This window comes from Microtus oregoni, unplaced genomic scaffold (assembly GCF_018167655.1).
Source record: "Microtus oregoni isolate MIOR12 unplaced genomic scaffold, Mior012 000012F_ref0000307, whole genome shotgun sequence".
In the NCBI taxonomy this organism is placed as follows: Eukaryota; Metazoa; Chordata; class Mammalia; order Rodentia; family Cricetidae; genus Microtus; species Microtus oregoni.
The window spans coordinates 23,362,441-23,378,940 of record NW_024543071.1 but is presented as its reverse complement, the minus strand read 5'-3'; the positions used below and the strand labels follow the sequence as shown (position 1 = coordinate 23,378,940).

General features: G+C 38.6%; 1 protein-coding gene across 1 annotated transcript in view; it reads left to right on the top strand.

Moving 5' to 3' along the window:
- Exoc6 (exocyst complex component 6) overlaps positions 1-16,500 on the top strand; it is a 140,422-nt gene that overhangs the window by 97,135 nt on the left and 26,787 nt on the right. The window contains exon 20 of the mRNA XM_041661774.1: positions 7,901-7,974. Within this exon, the coding sequence (XP_041517708.1) occupies positions 7,901-7,974 (74 nt within the window). The remainder of the gene's footprint in view (positions 1-7,900; positions 7,975-16,500) is intronic.

Genomic DNA, 16,500 nt, shown 5'->3' with positions numbered 1-16,500 from the left:
ATCTGCACATATGTTTTGTTTCATGTTTATTAATGTGTTATATGCCAATGTAGGTACCTTGCAGATAGAAGTATATTGAAAAGATAAATCTTCTTACTAAATTATTATAAAAGTGTCTCAGAAATCCTTCACACTACTGACAAAATGCAGGATATTTCCAAAGCATCAAGAAATCATATTCTACTCTGTATTTAAAATAGTCCAGACTAGGTCTAGAATATATATATTCTAGTTATATATTTATATCTTTCATGCATTCTATATATATATATATCATGAGGTTATGATCTACTAAGAGTTTAATATCTGAAATCCATAGGTATTAGAAAAGCACTATATCATATATACAAAAGTTTGAGGTGGTCATGCACGCCTTTAATCCCAGCACTCTGGAGGCAGAGGCAGGCAGATCTCTGTGAGTTCAAGGCCAGCCTGGTCTACAGAGTGAATTCCAGAACAGCCAGGGCTACACAAAAAAGAGAGGTGAGTGAAAAGAAGGAAAAGGAAGGAACAAAAGAAGGAAGGGAAGGAAGGATAAAGGGAAAAGGAAGGAAGGAAGGGAAGGAAGGAAAAGCTAAGCACTGTATAAAAGGGAGCTGGTGCCTGCTTGTCTATCCTGGGGATTGGACCCACCTTGTGCACAGTCAGCAAATTCTCTACCTCTGAGCTACATCCTGGCTTTTCTACTTTGAGACAGAGTGTCACTAAATTGTCAGATTGACCTCAAACTTTCAGTCCTTCTGCTGGGATTACAGGGGTGGCAGGCAGCACAATGCCTAGCTTGACGTCTGTTTTGATGGTTAGTTATTGGGGCATTGATAAATCTGCAGGTTGGATAAAGGCTTAACATACCTAAAGGCTAAACAGAACAAAGCAAGCAAACAAAACTCACTAGCAACAAAAATCTTCGTAGGTTTTTATTGTTACTGGTGATAGTCATGATCTCATCTCTTGTTTTAACCTTGGTGCAGATCTGTGTCTCCAAATAAGAATACTGAGAAAAAATCATGGGGATGGTCATATTTCCATGTCATGTTTAAAAGGAGCTGAATGTTGGTTTCTTTGTTTGGGTACCCAGAGTTCTTCCACACTTAATGGTGTCCCAGCTGTTTGACTGAGGGTCCTTTGCTGAGGTTTACTTCCAAGAAATGGAGAGAACTAGATATTACTTTGTGTCAAAATGGAACAGTAAATATTCTTAAGACTTGCATTTCTTTCCTGAGATCTCATACATGTCAGAAGCAAGAATGCTGACTCCTGACAGCCCCACATCAGCTTCTCTATATCACCAGGGAAACCACTAGATGGTGCCGTTAGTCATTCCTTCTTACAATGCGTCTTTGGTACTTGCCTACCAAAACTGAGTTACAACTAGCTATTTTAATTTCAAATTTACCTAGAAATTTGTGCATGCGCATGTGTGCATACACACAAATAAATGAATAAAAGTTTAAAACATTTTTTCACAAAATTTTAAAAAGAGAGAACAGTAAAAGAAACTGGGGTTGGCAAGTTGACCTGCAAGTTAGCTTACATGCATGCATATGTATCACACACAGAGACACACATACACGGGGGGGGGGGGGGGGGAAGAGATGCATGCACAAATGAATGTAAAAATAGCCAACAGTGTTGGTACATGCCTTTAATCCCAGTACCCTGAAGACAGAGGCAGGCTAGTCAACAGAGCAAGTGCCAAAATAGACAGGGTTACACAGAGGAACCCTGTCTCAAAAAAAAAAAAAAAATCCAAAATTAGTAATAATGATGATGATGATAATAACAAAATAATAATAATAAACAATAATAAAGTCAAATTAGAGACAACAAAGCTTGTGTTTGGTTTTTTGTTGTTGTTGTTTTGTTTTTTGAGACAGGACTTCTCTGTGTAGCCCTGACTGTCCTGGAACTTGCTCTGTAGACTAGGTTGGCCTTAAACTCAGAGATCTGCCTGCCTCTGCCACCCAAGTGCTGGGATTAAAGGCATGTGCCACCACTCCCTGGTTTAAGATTATAAACATGATATTTAGAATAGCCTTCTTAAGTTTTTAAAAATTTATTTCTTTATTTTATATCTCATCCACAGTTTCCCCTCCCTCCTCTCCTCTCATCCCCCCACACCCACTTCAATCCACTCCTTTCTATTTCTATTCAGAAAAGGGCAGGCTTCCCATGGATATTGACAAAATATGGAATATCAACTTGTAGTATTGTATTAAGATTGGGCAAGGCAACCCAGTAATTTTTAAAGTTTAGAAACTATATTAAAATATTTTTGATGACCAAAATCATTATATGTCTCTTGAAAACATCTTTAAAGACATAGCTGAGTAACAAAGATGATATCATAGTAGAGACCCTTCATAGAGTCATGAGTCAGTATTGACAGCAAAGAATTATCTTTTACTATGTGTTTCTTCATTTGACACACATTTGCTTACTATTTCCTGTATGCCAGACTTGGGAGATATAAAGATTAAAAAAAAGAAACACTGCTTCCTAGGAGCTTTCTGTTCAGGGGAAGAGCTTATTTCAGTTTGTTGAAGAATGTGTTAGGAATATTCTCACCCACTCAGTTATTCTGATATAAATACCTAAATATGTACACAGTATTTTGTATTTACACTACCCAGTAGCCATATGTGACTATTAAATTAAATTAATATGGAATAAAACTATCAATCCTGAAGCACAGTTACAGATTCTTTCCATCATCGCAGGAGGGTCTGTTGAACCATTGCCATTCTAGAGTTAATCAACAAACTAGATAATATGTTCACTACAGGCTGTGCCCTGCTAGAATTTCTTGCTTGTTCTTTTCTCTCTGTTACCTTATTAAACTTTCAATGCACATTTATTATTTAGGTGGTAGGAATTAGGAACAAAAGTATAATTCTTACAACTGGGGAGTTCATATTTTCATGGGAAAACTCAGGCAGATAAACAATTAGAAGGCAACAGAATGGGCACCGTGGTAGGATTTGTACAGGAAGTTCCAGCGAGAACACAGGAAACAGCTTACAATCTCCAGGGATAATGGAAGACTTCCACAGAGGTGATGATTGAACTAAAGGATAAGTAAGAGTTACACAGGTGGGAGGGAAGAAGAACGCTGCAGGCAGGAGGATCAAAGGCATTATGAAAAGAGACTGGTGTGCAAGGAAGCTAGGCAACCTTGTTTGGAAAGAGTTTAAGGAAAGTCTTAAGAGATCAGGCCAGAGAGATAGGCAAAGGCCACTTTTAAAAGACCTTAGTCTTGTTTTACTGTGAGGGTGATGGTAAACCATTAAAGGATGCTAAACTCTGAAATGCCCAAGTAACAATTATATCTGACATTAATCACTGGAAGAAGAGGAAAGAGAAGCAGCCAATAGAGCGGACTGGAGCGTTCATTAATCTAAACAAGAAATGCTGATGGCTTCAGAGAAGAGAGAGAGCGGAAAACAGGAGAGACTGTAGAACAGGAGAGACTGTATTTGAGTTTTAAAGATATAAAGGGAAAATATAAAGTTGCCAGTCAAATTGAGTAGCCTGTTATTACAAATACTCTCTGTGCTGCATGATTGGAGATTGTTAAGTTACCTTCCATACCTAAAAAATATTTGAGAGAAAGCCCTGAGAGTTATAAACTGCTGCTTTGTCTGAAAAGGAGACAGTATGAGAGATTGAACACTTAATCAGATTCTGGATCAATGGATCAAGTGCCAGGATGCCAGATTTAGCTATGTGGTCCTGGGCAAGTCACTTCACTCTTAATTTTTCTATGCCAAAAAACAAAGAGCTGGGCACCTTCAAACTGGATATTCTTTGCTTGGAAGATTTTATAAGCTGTTCGCCAAAATAAATTGTTACAGTGATCAAAGCAGATGGTATATAAGAAAGTGTTTTATGATCTGGAAGATGCTGTACAAATTTATATTATAATTTTGACACTAAACTCTTGGGTTTAATGCCAAGCCAATGAACTTTTAACTATTGTATCTTAAGAATCGAGGAGGAAGAAAAATGATAGTTTTCTTTTTAAGACTTCTGGTGCCAGGCATTTTACCATGGCCTGGTACACTCCAGAAAATTGTTCCACCATTGGTCTCTTTCTGAAGTCAGAGATGGTGGCACACACCCATGATCCTACCATGGGAGGCTGAGACAGAAGGACCATATGTTTGGGAATTAAGAATATTACAATTACAAGCATGGTTGAATTTGAGCTGCTTTCTGTGTCTTACAGATAAAATTAACCTGTCTTGTAGGAAGGCCTTATGTGATCCTAGGGTTTTTTTTTTTTTAATTTTAAAGATTTTTATTTTTGGTGTATGTAGAAGTATTTTGTCTACAGGTATGTGTGCACACCGTGTGCATGCCTGTACCATGGAGAACAGCAGCTGGGGCAGATCCCTGGAACTGGAGTTAGAGATGGTTGTGAGACACCATGGAGGTTATGGAAACTGAACCTTGGCGTCTGTAAGAACAAGTACTCCTAACTTGTGGGCTATCACCCTCTAGAAGACCCTTATTTTTAACAGACTGTTATAATTGTTCTTATCATTCTTCAATTAAAGTCTAATAGGAATAGAGAAAGTTGGTTATCTAGAACATAGTAAGGACAGGTAGAGTTGCCACTGTAGGACGCCTGCCATTTTTCATTGTGGACAGTACCATTGAGAAGTCAATTAGCTATCAGGTGAGAAGTGGTTAGATCTTCTTGTTAAAAACTTGTCTTCTGGTTCTAGAGGACCCAGCAAAGGTGAGCTTAATCATCTGTTTCATGTCTTTACCTGGACCCCAGCAGAGACCCAAAAAGTGTGTTTGTGTGGTGGGAGTGATGGCACCTCTTAGTTAATTATATTTGAAAGGTACACATCAACGTGACTTATCACCCATTAGCTAGGTTCTTTTGCACTGTAGTACACTCGATTGCTCGGGAGGCTGAGGCAGGAAGACTATTTGAACACTCAAATGTGAACCCAGTGTGGACAATTTATGGAAAGGCTATCTAGAAAAAGAAAAAAAAAAAAGGAAGGTGCAGGCAAGAGAGGCAGACACACACACACACACACACACACACACAGAGAGAGAGAGAGAGAGAGAGAGAGAGAGAGAGAGAGAGAGACTCGCTCTTGAGTGAGCCTGATTTGAGGAGAGGCTCTTGTCTACACGGGCTCCCTCTTTTTTTTTTTAAGTTTTAAATTATTATAAAAAGGTTTTCTTTTTTTTAAACTGATTTTTATTGAGATCTACATTTTTCTCTGCTCCCTCCCTGCCTCTCTCCTCCCCTTCAAACCTCTTTCAAGGTCCCCATGCTCCAAATTTACTCAGGAGATCTTGTCTTTTTCTACTTCCCATGTAGATTAGATCCACATATGTCCCTCTTAGGGTTTTCATTGTTGTCTGGGTTCTCTGGGATTGTGATTTGTGAGCTGGTTTTCTTTGTTTTATGTTTAAAAACCATTTATGAGTGAGTTGCGTTCTTAACTGTGACCCCCCTCCTCCGGTAGTTGGTCAGCTGACCCCCCAGCTCAGGAAGAACAAAGGAGAATGTTAAGCAGAGAGATGGGGAGAGAACAAGAAGTGAGGACAGAGTATTTAGAAAAGGTAGACAATCAACCGAATAATTCTGAACGTTGTAGCACAAAGAGAAATAAAAGATTTTAGTGGTGAACTATGAAAAAATATTGGGAGTAGTCTATTCAAAAATTAAAAGACTAATACACTTCACAAAGTGCTGAAACAGAAAATTGATGCTTGAGGTGAAGTTATTATCTCCAGAAAGTAGGAAGTTACTCTAAACTTTGTAGTCCCCTAAGAGGGGAGGCCAGGTAAATTAGGCTGTGGTAAGTTTTCATTTGTTTTTAATTATGTTAGGTCTTTCTAAACTACTGTTTTATACAAAATCAACTAACCTTAAGATTTAGTTTTATTTCAAGAGCAACATAGAATTATACATAACCTCTAAATACTGACTTGGTTAAGTTCACATGTGAACTTTATACAATGTTTCTATGAAAACTGAGATATTAGCAGGAGGAAGAATCAGAGACACTGTGTAAAAATGGTGGTGTTGGGCAGGCGAGATGACTCTGCAGGTAAAGGCAGTTGCTGCCACACCTGACAACCCAGGTTCCATCCCTGGGACCTACATGGTGCAAGGATGGAGAGAATTGACTCTGGAGTTGTTCTCTGACTTCCACATGTAAGCGTGGCATGTATGTATGAACCCATGAACATGTACACACAAAGTATTTTTTTTTTTTAATGATGGAGCTGGAGAGAACTAGATCCAGTAGTTAAGAGCACTGGTTGCTTTCAGGAGAACCTGATTCCAGGTGCCAGCACCCACATGGCGGCTCACAACTGTTTGTAACTCTATTTCCAGGGGGCCTGACACCCTCTTCTCGTCTCAGTGGGCACCAGACACACATGTAGTGTGCATAGACATACATGCATGCGAAATCCCATACACATAAATAAATTTCTAAAAAATTTAAATGGTAGATTCTTGTATCTGGGAGGCAGCTCAGTAAAGAAAGTGTCAGTCATACAGGCACAAGAACCTAAATTTAGCTCTCCATCCCCACAAAAAGGCCAGGTGTGGCAGCAAGTTCCTGTAATCCTCAAAATAGTGAAGCAGAGATGGGTGGATCTTGGAGCTTGCTGGTCAGCCATTATCAACGAATTGATGATTTCCAGTCTCACCAGAGCTCCTGTCTCAGAAATTAAGTGTAGCACAATTAAAGAAGACATTCCACGTTGATCTCTAGCTTCCACATGTACACACATGCACACCAACTTATTCACACTCATACAGTATGTTTGCATACTTGCGTGCGCGCACACACACACACTATGAAGTCCTTTTAAACTAATCTTCTTTCATTTAAAATAAAGTAGAACGGAAATGCTCTTTTCTGGTGCTGAAACTGAACTGAGGGCGTTGTGCTTGCTTTGTAAACACGCTGCCAAGGAAGCTATGTTAGCCCCCTTCCCTTTTATTTAATTTGAGACAGGATCTCCCTAGGTTGTCCAGGCTGACTTTGAACTCTGGCCTTGATTGGTCGTCAGTTCTCCTGCTTCAGCTACCTAAGCAGCTGGGGTTGTAGGCCTGACCCAGCAGTCAATGCTGTTAGGATTAAAATTCTTAAAATACAAAAAAATATTGAAAAAAATCTTGAATTAAAAAAAAACATCTTGTCTTAAGATATTCTTTCATGCCGGGTGTTGGTGGCACACCCTCTTAATCCCAGCACTCTGGAGGCAAAGGCAGGTGGATCTCTGTGAGTTCAATGCCATACTGGTCTACAGAGTGAGTTCCAGGACAGCCAAAGATGTTACACAGTGAAATCCTGTCTTTAAAAAAAAAAAAAATTCTCTCCTTTTGAAGACAAAAATTCCTTTATGAAAAACAAAAGTGGCTAAGTGACATGGTCAGACGTTCTTGAATTCATCAAATGTTTTACCTGTGGTCTGCATGTAAAGCTCACCTCCTACCTTGGTATCTGCCTCTTGTTGCTGTTAGCTAGAGGTATTTTATAGTGCATGCCATGTAACTAAGCTGACGTTTTGAGCTTCGTTGACAGCCATGGAATCAGTAGTTTCAAAGTGCTTCTGTGGTTGTTCACCTAAGGCCAAAAGAGTCAGACAACTTCACTTTGATTGAAGTCTGTTACTCCTGAACTTGTGTACGACAGACAGTCCTTCGAAATCTATTGTGATTAAAGGTTGTAGATTAAATAACAGTTTAAAAGTTTTATATTATTAAGTATTTGTGGTAATGGGTCTGGAGAACATATCAGTAGAAACTGAAGTTTGTAAGCAGTCTTTGTTTACAGTGATTGTGTATAAATATTACATTTGTAATGAGTCTTCTCCTAATTCCCTTTTATTTTCTAAATTTTTGAAACAGTGTTTGCCAGCTCTGAGCCTGTGCCGGGATTTCAAGGGGACACCCTGCAGTTGGCATTCATTGACCTCAGACAAGTAAGATGTGATGATGCTCTCCACTTACTGTTCTGTCTGCCTCATTAGTTTATTCTTAATGGTACCAGAGTGTTTGTTTGCCCTGAAAAACCCATCTTTCTCTAAACTCGTGTTCATTACAGTGTCTCGGCTTTCTCATAACGAGAATTTGATTTATTCATTTCTTGCAAATATTTTTTATAACTTTGTGGTCATATAAAAATCAGTAGTAGTAACGTTGTTAGAGCTCTGGAAATTATTACTAGAAAGTCACCCCTTGTTTAGCATTTTATTAATGGTAATTTTTATAAATTTTTGTATGCCTCCAGAAAAAGGGATGAAACTAAGTTTTAAAAAAATAATTATTTATTCTCATATATTTTTTGGTAAGAATGTTCAAAGTTTAGTAACAAATGTGAACTCTTTTTTCTGCTTTATATTTTTTATTTTATTTTTATTCACTTTTAAATTTTGACATTTCTGCTCTGTTGTATTCTTTATTTTTCTTTCTTTTTTCTATCTCCTATTTTTTCTTCTAAGTCTTCCTCTTTCTTCTTCTTTTTCTTTTTCTTTCTTAATCCTAGGATTAAGGAGCTTAGTAAAGCGGGGAGTGAGAGTGTGTGGAGGAGGGGCGATCCCTGAGAGGGTTCAGGAGTGCTAGATTGACAGCAGGCCTGACTGCTGTCCTTGGCAGGAAGCCTCGTGGAGACTGATTAAAACAAAGGCACTGTGGTCAGTCTCCCCTGAGGACGGAGGTGACCTGTGGTGAAACTCCACCCTTGTTATGAGCAGAACCTCAGCACACTCTTGTCGACAGTAAGACTAATTTGAGCATTTAAGAAACTCTGATTTCAGTAAATGTTTGGGATTAGAGCTCTTTTTGCTATTCCTGTACAGCCAAAGTGGAGTAAGTACTTATTGGCACCTGTGTATTCATTTGGTGAGGAAGTGTGATTGAAGTAGATACAAAATAGTATAAGGTGATTTCATTCTGTGGTGTTTGAACACCCTTTAGAGCAGACTGGAACCCGAGTAAAACCATGGAAATGAATGCTGTTCCAAGTCAGGTTTCCAGGGATGCTGAGAAAGCCGTTTCTGTAAGGTACTCACTTCTTGTGCACACAGTCAATATTTAGGATACTAAATAACAACAAGATGGGCCAACAGAGACCATCTTCTGGGTAATGTGGGCCTATAGTCAGCTAGCCATGCTAAGTTGGGAAGGGTAGCCGAGGAAGTCACTCCGCTTTGCTCTCGTGTGCTGAGGAGGTTATTGCAGTAGCTCCTTTCAGAGGACTTTGTTTTATTTGTTCTTGGAGGAAGATGATCTAATACAGAAAGCTGAATCTGTAGCAAGTTGGAAACAGGGTTAACTGAGTTTTCGTTTCTCAGGCAGTTTATGACCCTGTATTAATTAATGTTCTCCAACTCAGAGGAAATGACTGAGGGTACATCCCTTACTTGTGAGTGATCTATTCACAGAGATTTTCTGTTTTGCACTCTGTAGGATTATGAATAATACCACATAGTTCATGAAGATGTCCCTAGGGGGATGAGCATGTAGCTCAGCTGATAGAGCATGTCCTAGCACACCTGAGGTCCTAAGTTTAAGAAACAAACAGCAACAACAACAAAAAACCAGGCAAGGGGGTGAGGTGACACACTCTGGTAATCATAGCTACAACCTGGCCCAGCAACCACCACTAACAAACACAGGCCTCTCTTATTACTGCCCAGTATGCTGCCCTTTGCATTGTAGTAAGCAAACCTTACTTTGCATTTTAAAAAAGAATCCTTTTTTTTTTTTTTTGTATAGATGTATTTGACCCCAGTTGCCTTCCTTCACAGAGTCAATGTAGACAGCATAGATGGCCAGTTTATAAACTGAGTGGTGGTGGTACACACCTTTAATCCTAGCACTTGGGAGGCAGAGGCAGGTGGAGCTCTGTGAGTTTGAGGCCAGCCTGGTCTACAGAGCTAGTTCTAGGACAGAAAAGCCCTGTCTTGAGGAAAAAAAATAAAAAAAGGAAAGAAAAAGATAGCTATTTTGTAAGGCATGTATCTCTCTAGGGGATTTTATTATTTATTAAAGTACACTTATAAATATTAACATCTTGAGTCGGGACTGAAAATATGTGCACTTAGAAGATGTTAAGTTCTGGTTGACTTCTCTTTTAAGTGTAAGCTGTTTGAGAGACTTTCAAGTGGACTTCAGACACCATCTATGAATGTGCGTAATTATGAAACCTCTATGTGTAGGGAAAATGCCATTTTACAGGGATAGTTGGAAGCATTAACACCACTGTGCCATATGGTGGTCAGTAGAAGTGGAAGAGACTCTTGAAAGAAAAACTCTGAGGAACTAGTTGATTATGTTAATTTTTTTCTAGTCTTAAAAGGGGCTTAAATTTTGTTTTTTATTAATGTTGAAATTTAGTGATTCACTGTCCCTAGACTCTCACACTCTTGCTTTTGGCTGCTATGTCACTTTGGCCATAAGTTAAGTTTTATGAGTTTAATGGTATAGATTTAACCAGTTCAGAAAGGTAGCTGTATTTCACTGCATCTGCTTTTAAAATAATTTGCAATCACATTATGAAATATACAGTATAAGAATAGGCAAAAATCAAAATTGATCTTGAAAATGAAAGTCTTGCATGAAATCATCCAAGTTCATTCTGTCCAGTGTTACTGATTATTTAAATACTGATGCTTTAAAGTTTTGGTAGTGTTTTTACGTCTGACTTCATCAATAGATATTATAGTGTCTTTACCTTTTTGTGAAGGAGTTTATTGTCAGACATAAATGGTGCTTGCACATTTATTTACATTTCAGTTAAGTTTCTGCACTTTTCCTTCTTTTTTTCCCTCTGCTCTGTGATCCATTTCTGTCTTAATAGGGTGGCTGACAGTTCTTTTCAAGTGTACTTAGAAAGGCAGGCAGCTCTTTTCATAGTGTGTATAAGGGTCGCGCTTCTGGTTTTTAGTTTGAATTTGATACTGCTTCATGAATCGCTGGGTATGAAAGATTAGGAAGTAGGTCCAATGGTCAGATTTTACCTGCCCACCCGGACTTTGCCCTGAGGTCAAACTCCTGATATTTGCTGCACTGAATAGAGGAGCTGATGACAAGTGTGAGTTGGTACAAAAGGAAAGTTAGAACCATATCAAAGCTGAAGGCAGAGAACTGGGACTCAGTGAGAGACTGTGGTTAAAAGATAGAGCATCAGGAATGCCCTCCTCTAAAGAAAAGGAAATAGCTGACCTGTGAGTGAAAAGACTTTATCATCCTGCCAATCACAGACTTGCTAATGGAAGCCAGTTATCTCAACAACATCTTAAGACCTACTAGCCTAACAGACAGTGTGGAGGATTAGCAGTCCTGGTGCTGCTGCCTGGCCAATTTAAACAAGCCATTTAAACACAATTTGTACGTGTAAGGTTTTCTTACAAATAAGAGTGATCATCTTCCTGTATGAAATTTAGTCACAAAATGATGGTATTTTATATACTTATTGGTCTTGCCTTTTTTTTTTTAATTCAAAGGCATTTAAAAAAAACCAAGTGAACTTAAATATATGACATTCTTTTGATAATATACAAAAACCTTATAGTTTGAAGACTATTTTACTGTAAGATAGTGTGTTTAATATACAGTGTTCAGAGGTAACCCATTTCTAATACAGTAGCAATATTTCACTAAATATCACTGGAAATGGAATATCACATACAAATACCTTTTTCTGGTTAGCTAACATTGTATTTTAACCACAGAAACTTTAACATTTTGCCATTTTGATGAAAAAGTTGAAAGTATAGCTTTTCAGTGTGGTTCTTACAGCTGAGCATCCCTGGCTTCCCTGATGCTGGCATTAAATCTTATTTAGTGGTGCTGTGTAGCGTTGTGGTGCGTTTCTTCAGCTGACAAAATACTGCTTCATTTGAACCTTCTTTGGATAATATGTAGAGTTTTAAAATGATTGAGAGATTGAGTAATAACACCTTATTACTTATTACTTATTATTGGAGTTATAGCTAACCAAACAATCTCTTGCTTCAGAAAAAAAAAAAAAAACTGTTAGCTGAAGTTTTCTTATCACCCTTGAACAGTATTTGCTGAAGTATCTTTCTGGGAACACTGATTTCTTATGATGAAAAATGTTTCTTCAAAAAAGGTTTCCAAACTGGGAGTATAGCTCAGTTGTAGAACACTTGCCTAGGAATAGGTGAGGCCCTGGGCTGGGTACCAGCACTAGGAAACAAAAAGATGTCCAACCCATATCAGCTTGAGAAATATAAGAAACACTTTATCTTTTATTTAATCTTTCAGAGACTAACTCGGTACATTAGAATTTTAAACATAAAAATTCTGCAGCAGCCTAGCATTTTCTAAGCACCCCACAGAACTTTTTGCCTTGCTCATTTTGGGATGCATTATGTAAAACATCTGTCTGAAATGCTGTCTTAAGGATGGCTCTGTAGATGTCTATCTCTGATGGGGGCCAACATATTTTAAACTAATGACTTTGGTGAAAATATGAATTAGATTTATTGTTGTATAAAGCTAGACAAGTTACTAATGACAGAGAAGACAAAATCAAAAGGCCCTGAGAACTTTAGAGTCCCCCCCCCCCCCCCAAATGATACAGGCTATTGTCATTGTTTTGGGTTACCCACCAGAGCTAGATGGGAAGACCCTGTTGCTGAATGTGTGACACCACATGCTTTGGTTGCAGGACTGGAGAAATCCAGAAAGCTGGAACTGAGCCGGAAGCTTCCTCTCTGCAGGTATCTTCATATCACCTGCAGGTGCTGTGCATGTGGGCTACTGGGAGAGAAAACTGCTCGGCTGTTTTCCCTATGGACCCTGTGAGCTACTAAACCAACCTTCCAGACAAAGATGTGTCCACTAGTGCAGTAGTCTAGAACATTAGGGGGTAGCTAACTTCTTTCTTTCTTTATTTCTTTCTTTCTTTTTCTTTCTTTCTTTTAAAGGATTTATTTTTATTCTCTCTCTGTGTGTCTGTATAAGGGTGTCAGGTCCCCTGGAATTGGAGTTACAGAGTTATGAGCTGTCACGTGGGTGCTGGGAATTGAACCTGGGTCCTCTGGAAAAGTATTCAGTGCTCTTAACTGCTAAGCTATCTCTTCAGCCCTCACTAACCACTTTCTGATTGGAATTTTGGCTTTCTGATTGGAATTTTGGCTGTTCTTCTAGAGGACTTGGGTTTGGCTTCCAGCATCTACATGGAAGTTTACAGTCATCTGTAATTCCAGTTTCATGGGTCCAGTGCCCTCTTCTGACCTCGGTGGCTAGCTAAAGATTGTATTTTAATCACAAAATCTTTAATAATTTTCCATTTTGTTGAAAATGTTAAAAATTTCCAGATTGTAGCTTCTGAGCATTTTTCTCACAGTAAATGGCTTACCCCTATGTGCCAGAAGATGGCCTTAGACTCCTGAAGCTCTTTATTATTATTATTATTATTATTAATTATTATTATTATCTTAAAGCATTTTATTAGCATCAAATGTGTGATTCTTTTTTTCCTTTTTTAAATTTTTTTTATTGTTTTTATTGAGCTATATATTTTTCTCCCCTCCCTTCCCTTCCTCTCCCCTCCCCTTCTACCATCTCCCATGGTCCCCAGGCTCCCAGTTTACTCAAGGGATCTTGTCTTTTACTACTTCCCGTGTAGATTATATCCATGTATGTCTCTCTTTACTATTGGTCGAATAGATATATGGCCTCAATTATTATGATTTTCTTTATCTCTTCTAGGATTAGGTCCTGTTTTTAAGTACTTGATTTGGGACAACAAGAGAAAAGTATTGGCCATTTCTTTAAACTAGATATAGAGATTTCAGAGAGAGTACAAATTGTATAAAATATATTTATATCTCTTAGATCTTTCTTTTTAATCATTGCTAGTATTAGTATTGGTGTTTTGCCTTCTTATATGTATGTGCACCACATGTGCTTGGTGCCCACAGAGGCCAGAAGGGAGCATTTGACTCCTGAAAAACTGAACTTAAGGTGGTTGTGAGATGCCATGTTGGTGTTGGGAATGGAACACAGGTTTTGTGGAAGAGCAGCCAAAGTTTTTAACCAGCCCTTAACAGCATCTTTCAAATGTCTACTGCTAGGTTGTCTTAGCTAAGGGATCTATCACTATGATAAAGCACCATAACCAAGACAGCTTACGGAGGAAAAGGTTTATTTCACTTAGACCTCCATATCATAGTTCATCACTGAAGAAAGTCATGGCAGGAACTCAAAAGAGAGCAGGAACCTAGAGGCAGAAGCTGATGCAGAAGCTGATGCAGAAGTGATGGAGGAATGCTACATACTGGCTTGCTCTTCATGGCTTCTTCAGCCAGCTTTCTTCTAACACCCAGGATCACCAGCCTAGGGTTGGCAGCACCCACAGTAAGCTGCGCCATCCAGTATCAATCATTGGTCAAGAAAATGCATCCAGGATTGCCTATCTGACGGGGGCATTTTCTCAGCTGAGGTTCCTACTTCTAGAATGACTCCAGCTTGACTCAAGTTTCATGAATCTAGGTAGCACACAAGGACAGTATATCTTTAGGAAAATCATGGTTCTGCTGACTTTTCACAAAGTGACTATTTCTGTAATGCTCAGGTCATGAATGAAGACTTGACCCCTAAGCCTCACTCACTGCCTCTTGCCAGTCACAACCCTTTCCTCTCAAGCCCCTGTCGTTTCTGTTGCTGTAGAACTTGAACCTGATTTTGAGGTTTGCATGCTTTAAACTGTGCAATGTAACTTTGTGATTTTGCCTTCTTCCCTTCAGTGTTGTGTTTGTGCAGTGTATGTATGTTGTTATGTGCAGCTGTGGCTCATTCATTCTCTTTGCTGTGTAGTTTATCCTTGTACAAATATAGCTGCCAATTCATATATTCTACTATTGGCAGACATGCGAATTGATTCCATACTTGCTTTCATAAATAGTACAAACACATAGATTTTTGTATGCCATGTAGTGAACATATACATACATTTCTGGGCAGGCATTTGTCTAGGAATTACTGAGCCGGGGAATGTATGTATGTAAACAGTTTTAGTAGAGACTGTAGAGCAGCTTTCCTAAGCAGTTGTGCTAGTTTATATTTCGTTCAAGAGCATAGAAAAGTTGCTCACCTGTCATCACTTGGTATAGTCTACTTCTTCCTTTTTAACCACTCCCTGGACTGGACAGTTTGACCACCAAATTCTTCTCAAACTATTCCATAAAACAGAAAAAAGAAGAATATACTAAACTCATTTTATGAAGCCAGCATTGTTCTGATACTGTACTGGCTAGTTTTATGTCAACTTGACACAAACTGGAGTCCTCTGAGAGGAGGGAACCCCAAATGAGAAAATGCCTCCATAAGATTGGGCTGTAGGCAGGCTGGTAGGGCATTTTCTTAATTAGTGATGAATATGAGAGGACAGGTGGTGCTACCCCTGGGCCTGTCCTGGCTTCTGTAAGTCTGAGCAAGCCAGTAAGCAACACCGCCCCCATGGCCTCTGTATCTCAGCTCCTGCCTCCCAGTTCCTGCCTTATTTGAGTTCCTGCCTTGACTGCCTTAATGATGAACCATAATATAGAAATACAAGCAAAATAAACTCTTTCTCCCCAAGTTGCTTTTGGTTACAGTGTTTCATCATAATGGTAGAAACCATAAGACAGTACCAAAATTAGATGAGGACATACCAAAAACAAAGGAAACTGCAGACCAATTTCCCTGATAAGCATAGATGTAAAACTGCCCAGTAAAATGTTTGAAAATTGAATTTGAAAACATACTCAGATGATCATACCTATGACAAGATAGTTTCCTTCTGATGATGCAAGATTAGTCCAGCATCTACAAATATATAATTTAGCACATAAATAGACTTAAAGACAGAAAGCATGTGTGCATCTCAGTCATTAAAGAAAAAGCCATCAACAGAGTTCAACATCCTTTCATGATAAAAATCCTGAATAAACTAGGAATAAAAGGATCATACCTCAACATAATAAAGGCTGTATATGACAATCTGCAGCCAACCTTACACTAATTGGGGGAGCTGGGTGTTGTATTTCCCCTAAAATCTGCAAGGAAACAGGATGTCCATTCTTTCTACTCCTTCAGTCTAGTTCTTGAAGTTTTAGCCAGAGTGATAAGACAAGAGGAAGAAATAAAGGGAAGAACTCAAATGACCTTGTTTGTAGATGACATTATTCTTTATTTAAAAGACACTAAAAGCGCCATCAGAAAACTAGTAGACCTGATAAATCCTTTCAGCAAAGTAGCAGATTATACAATCAACACACAGAAATTAGTAACATTTTAGTAGGTTTTCTATATTCCAATAATGAGCTTACCAGACAATACATTAGAAGAAAGAAAGAAGGAGTGGGCAGGGGAAGACAAACTCACACACCTAAGGAGTAAGCTTAATTAAAGAGGTAACACTCCTGCAGTGAGAATGTCAGATACTGAGGAAAGAAATTGAAGAAGGCATAGAAAGACCTTGAGTACTCATGGAT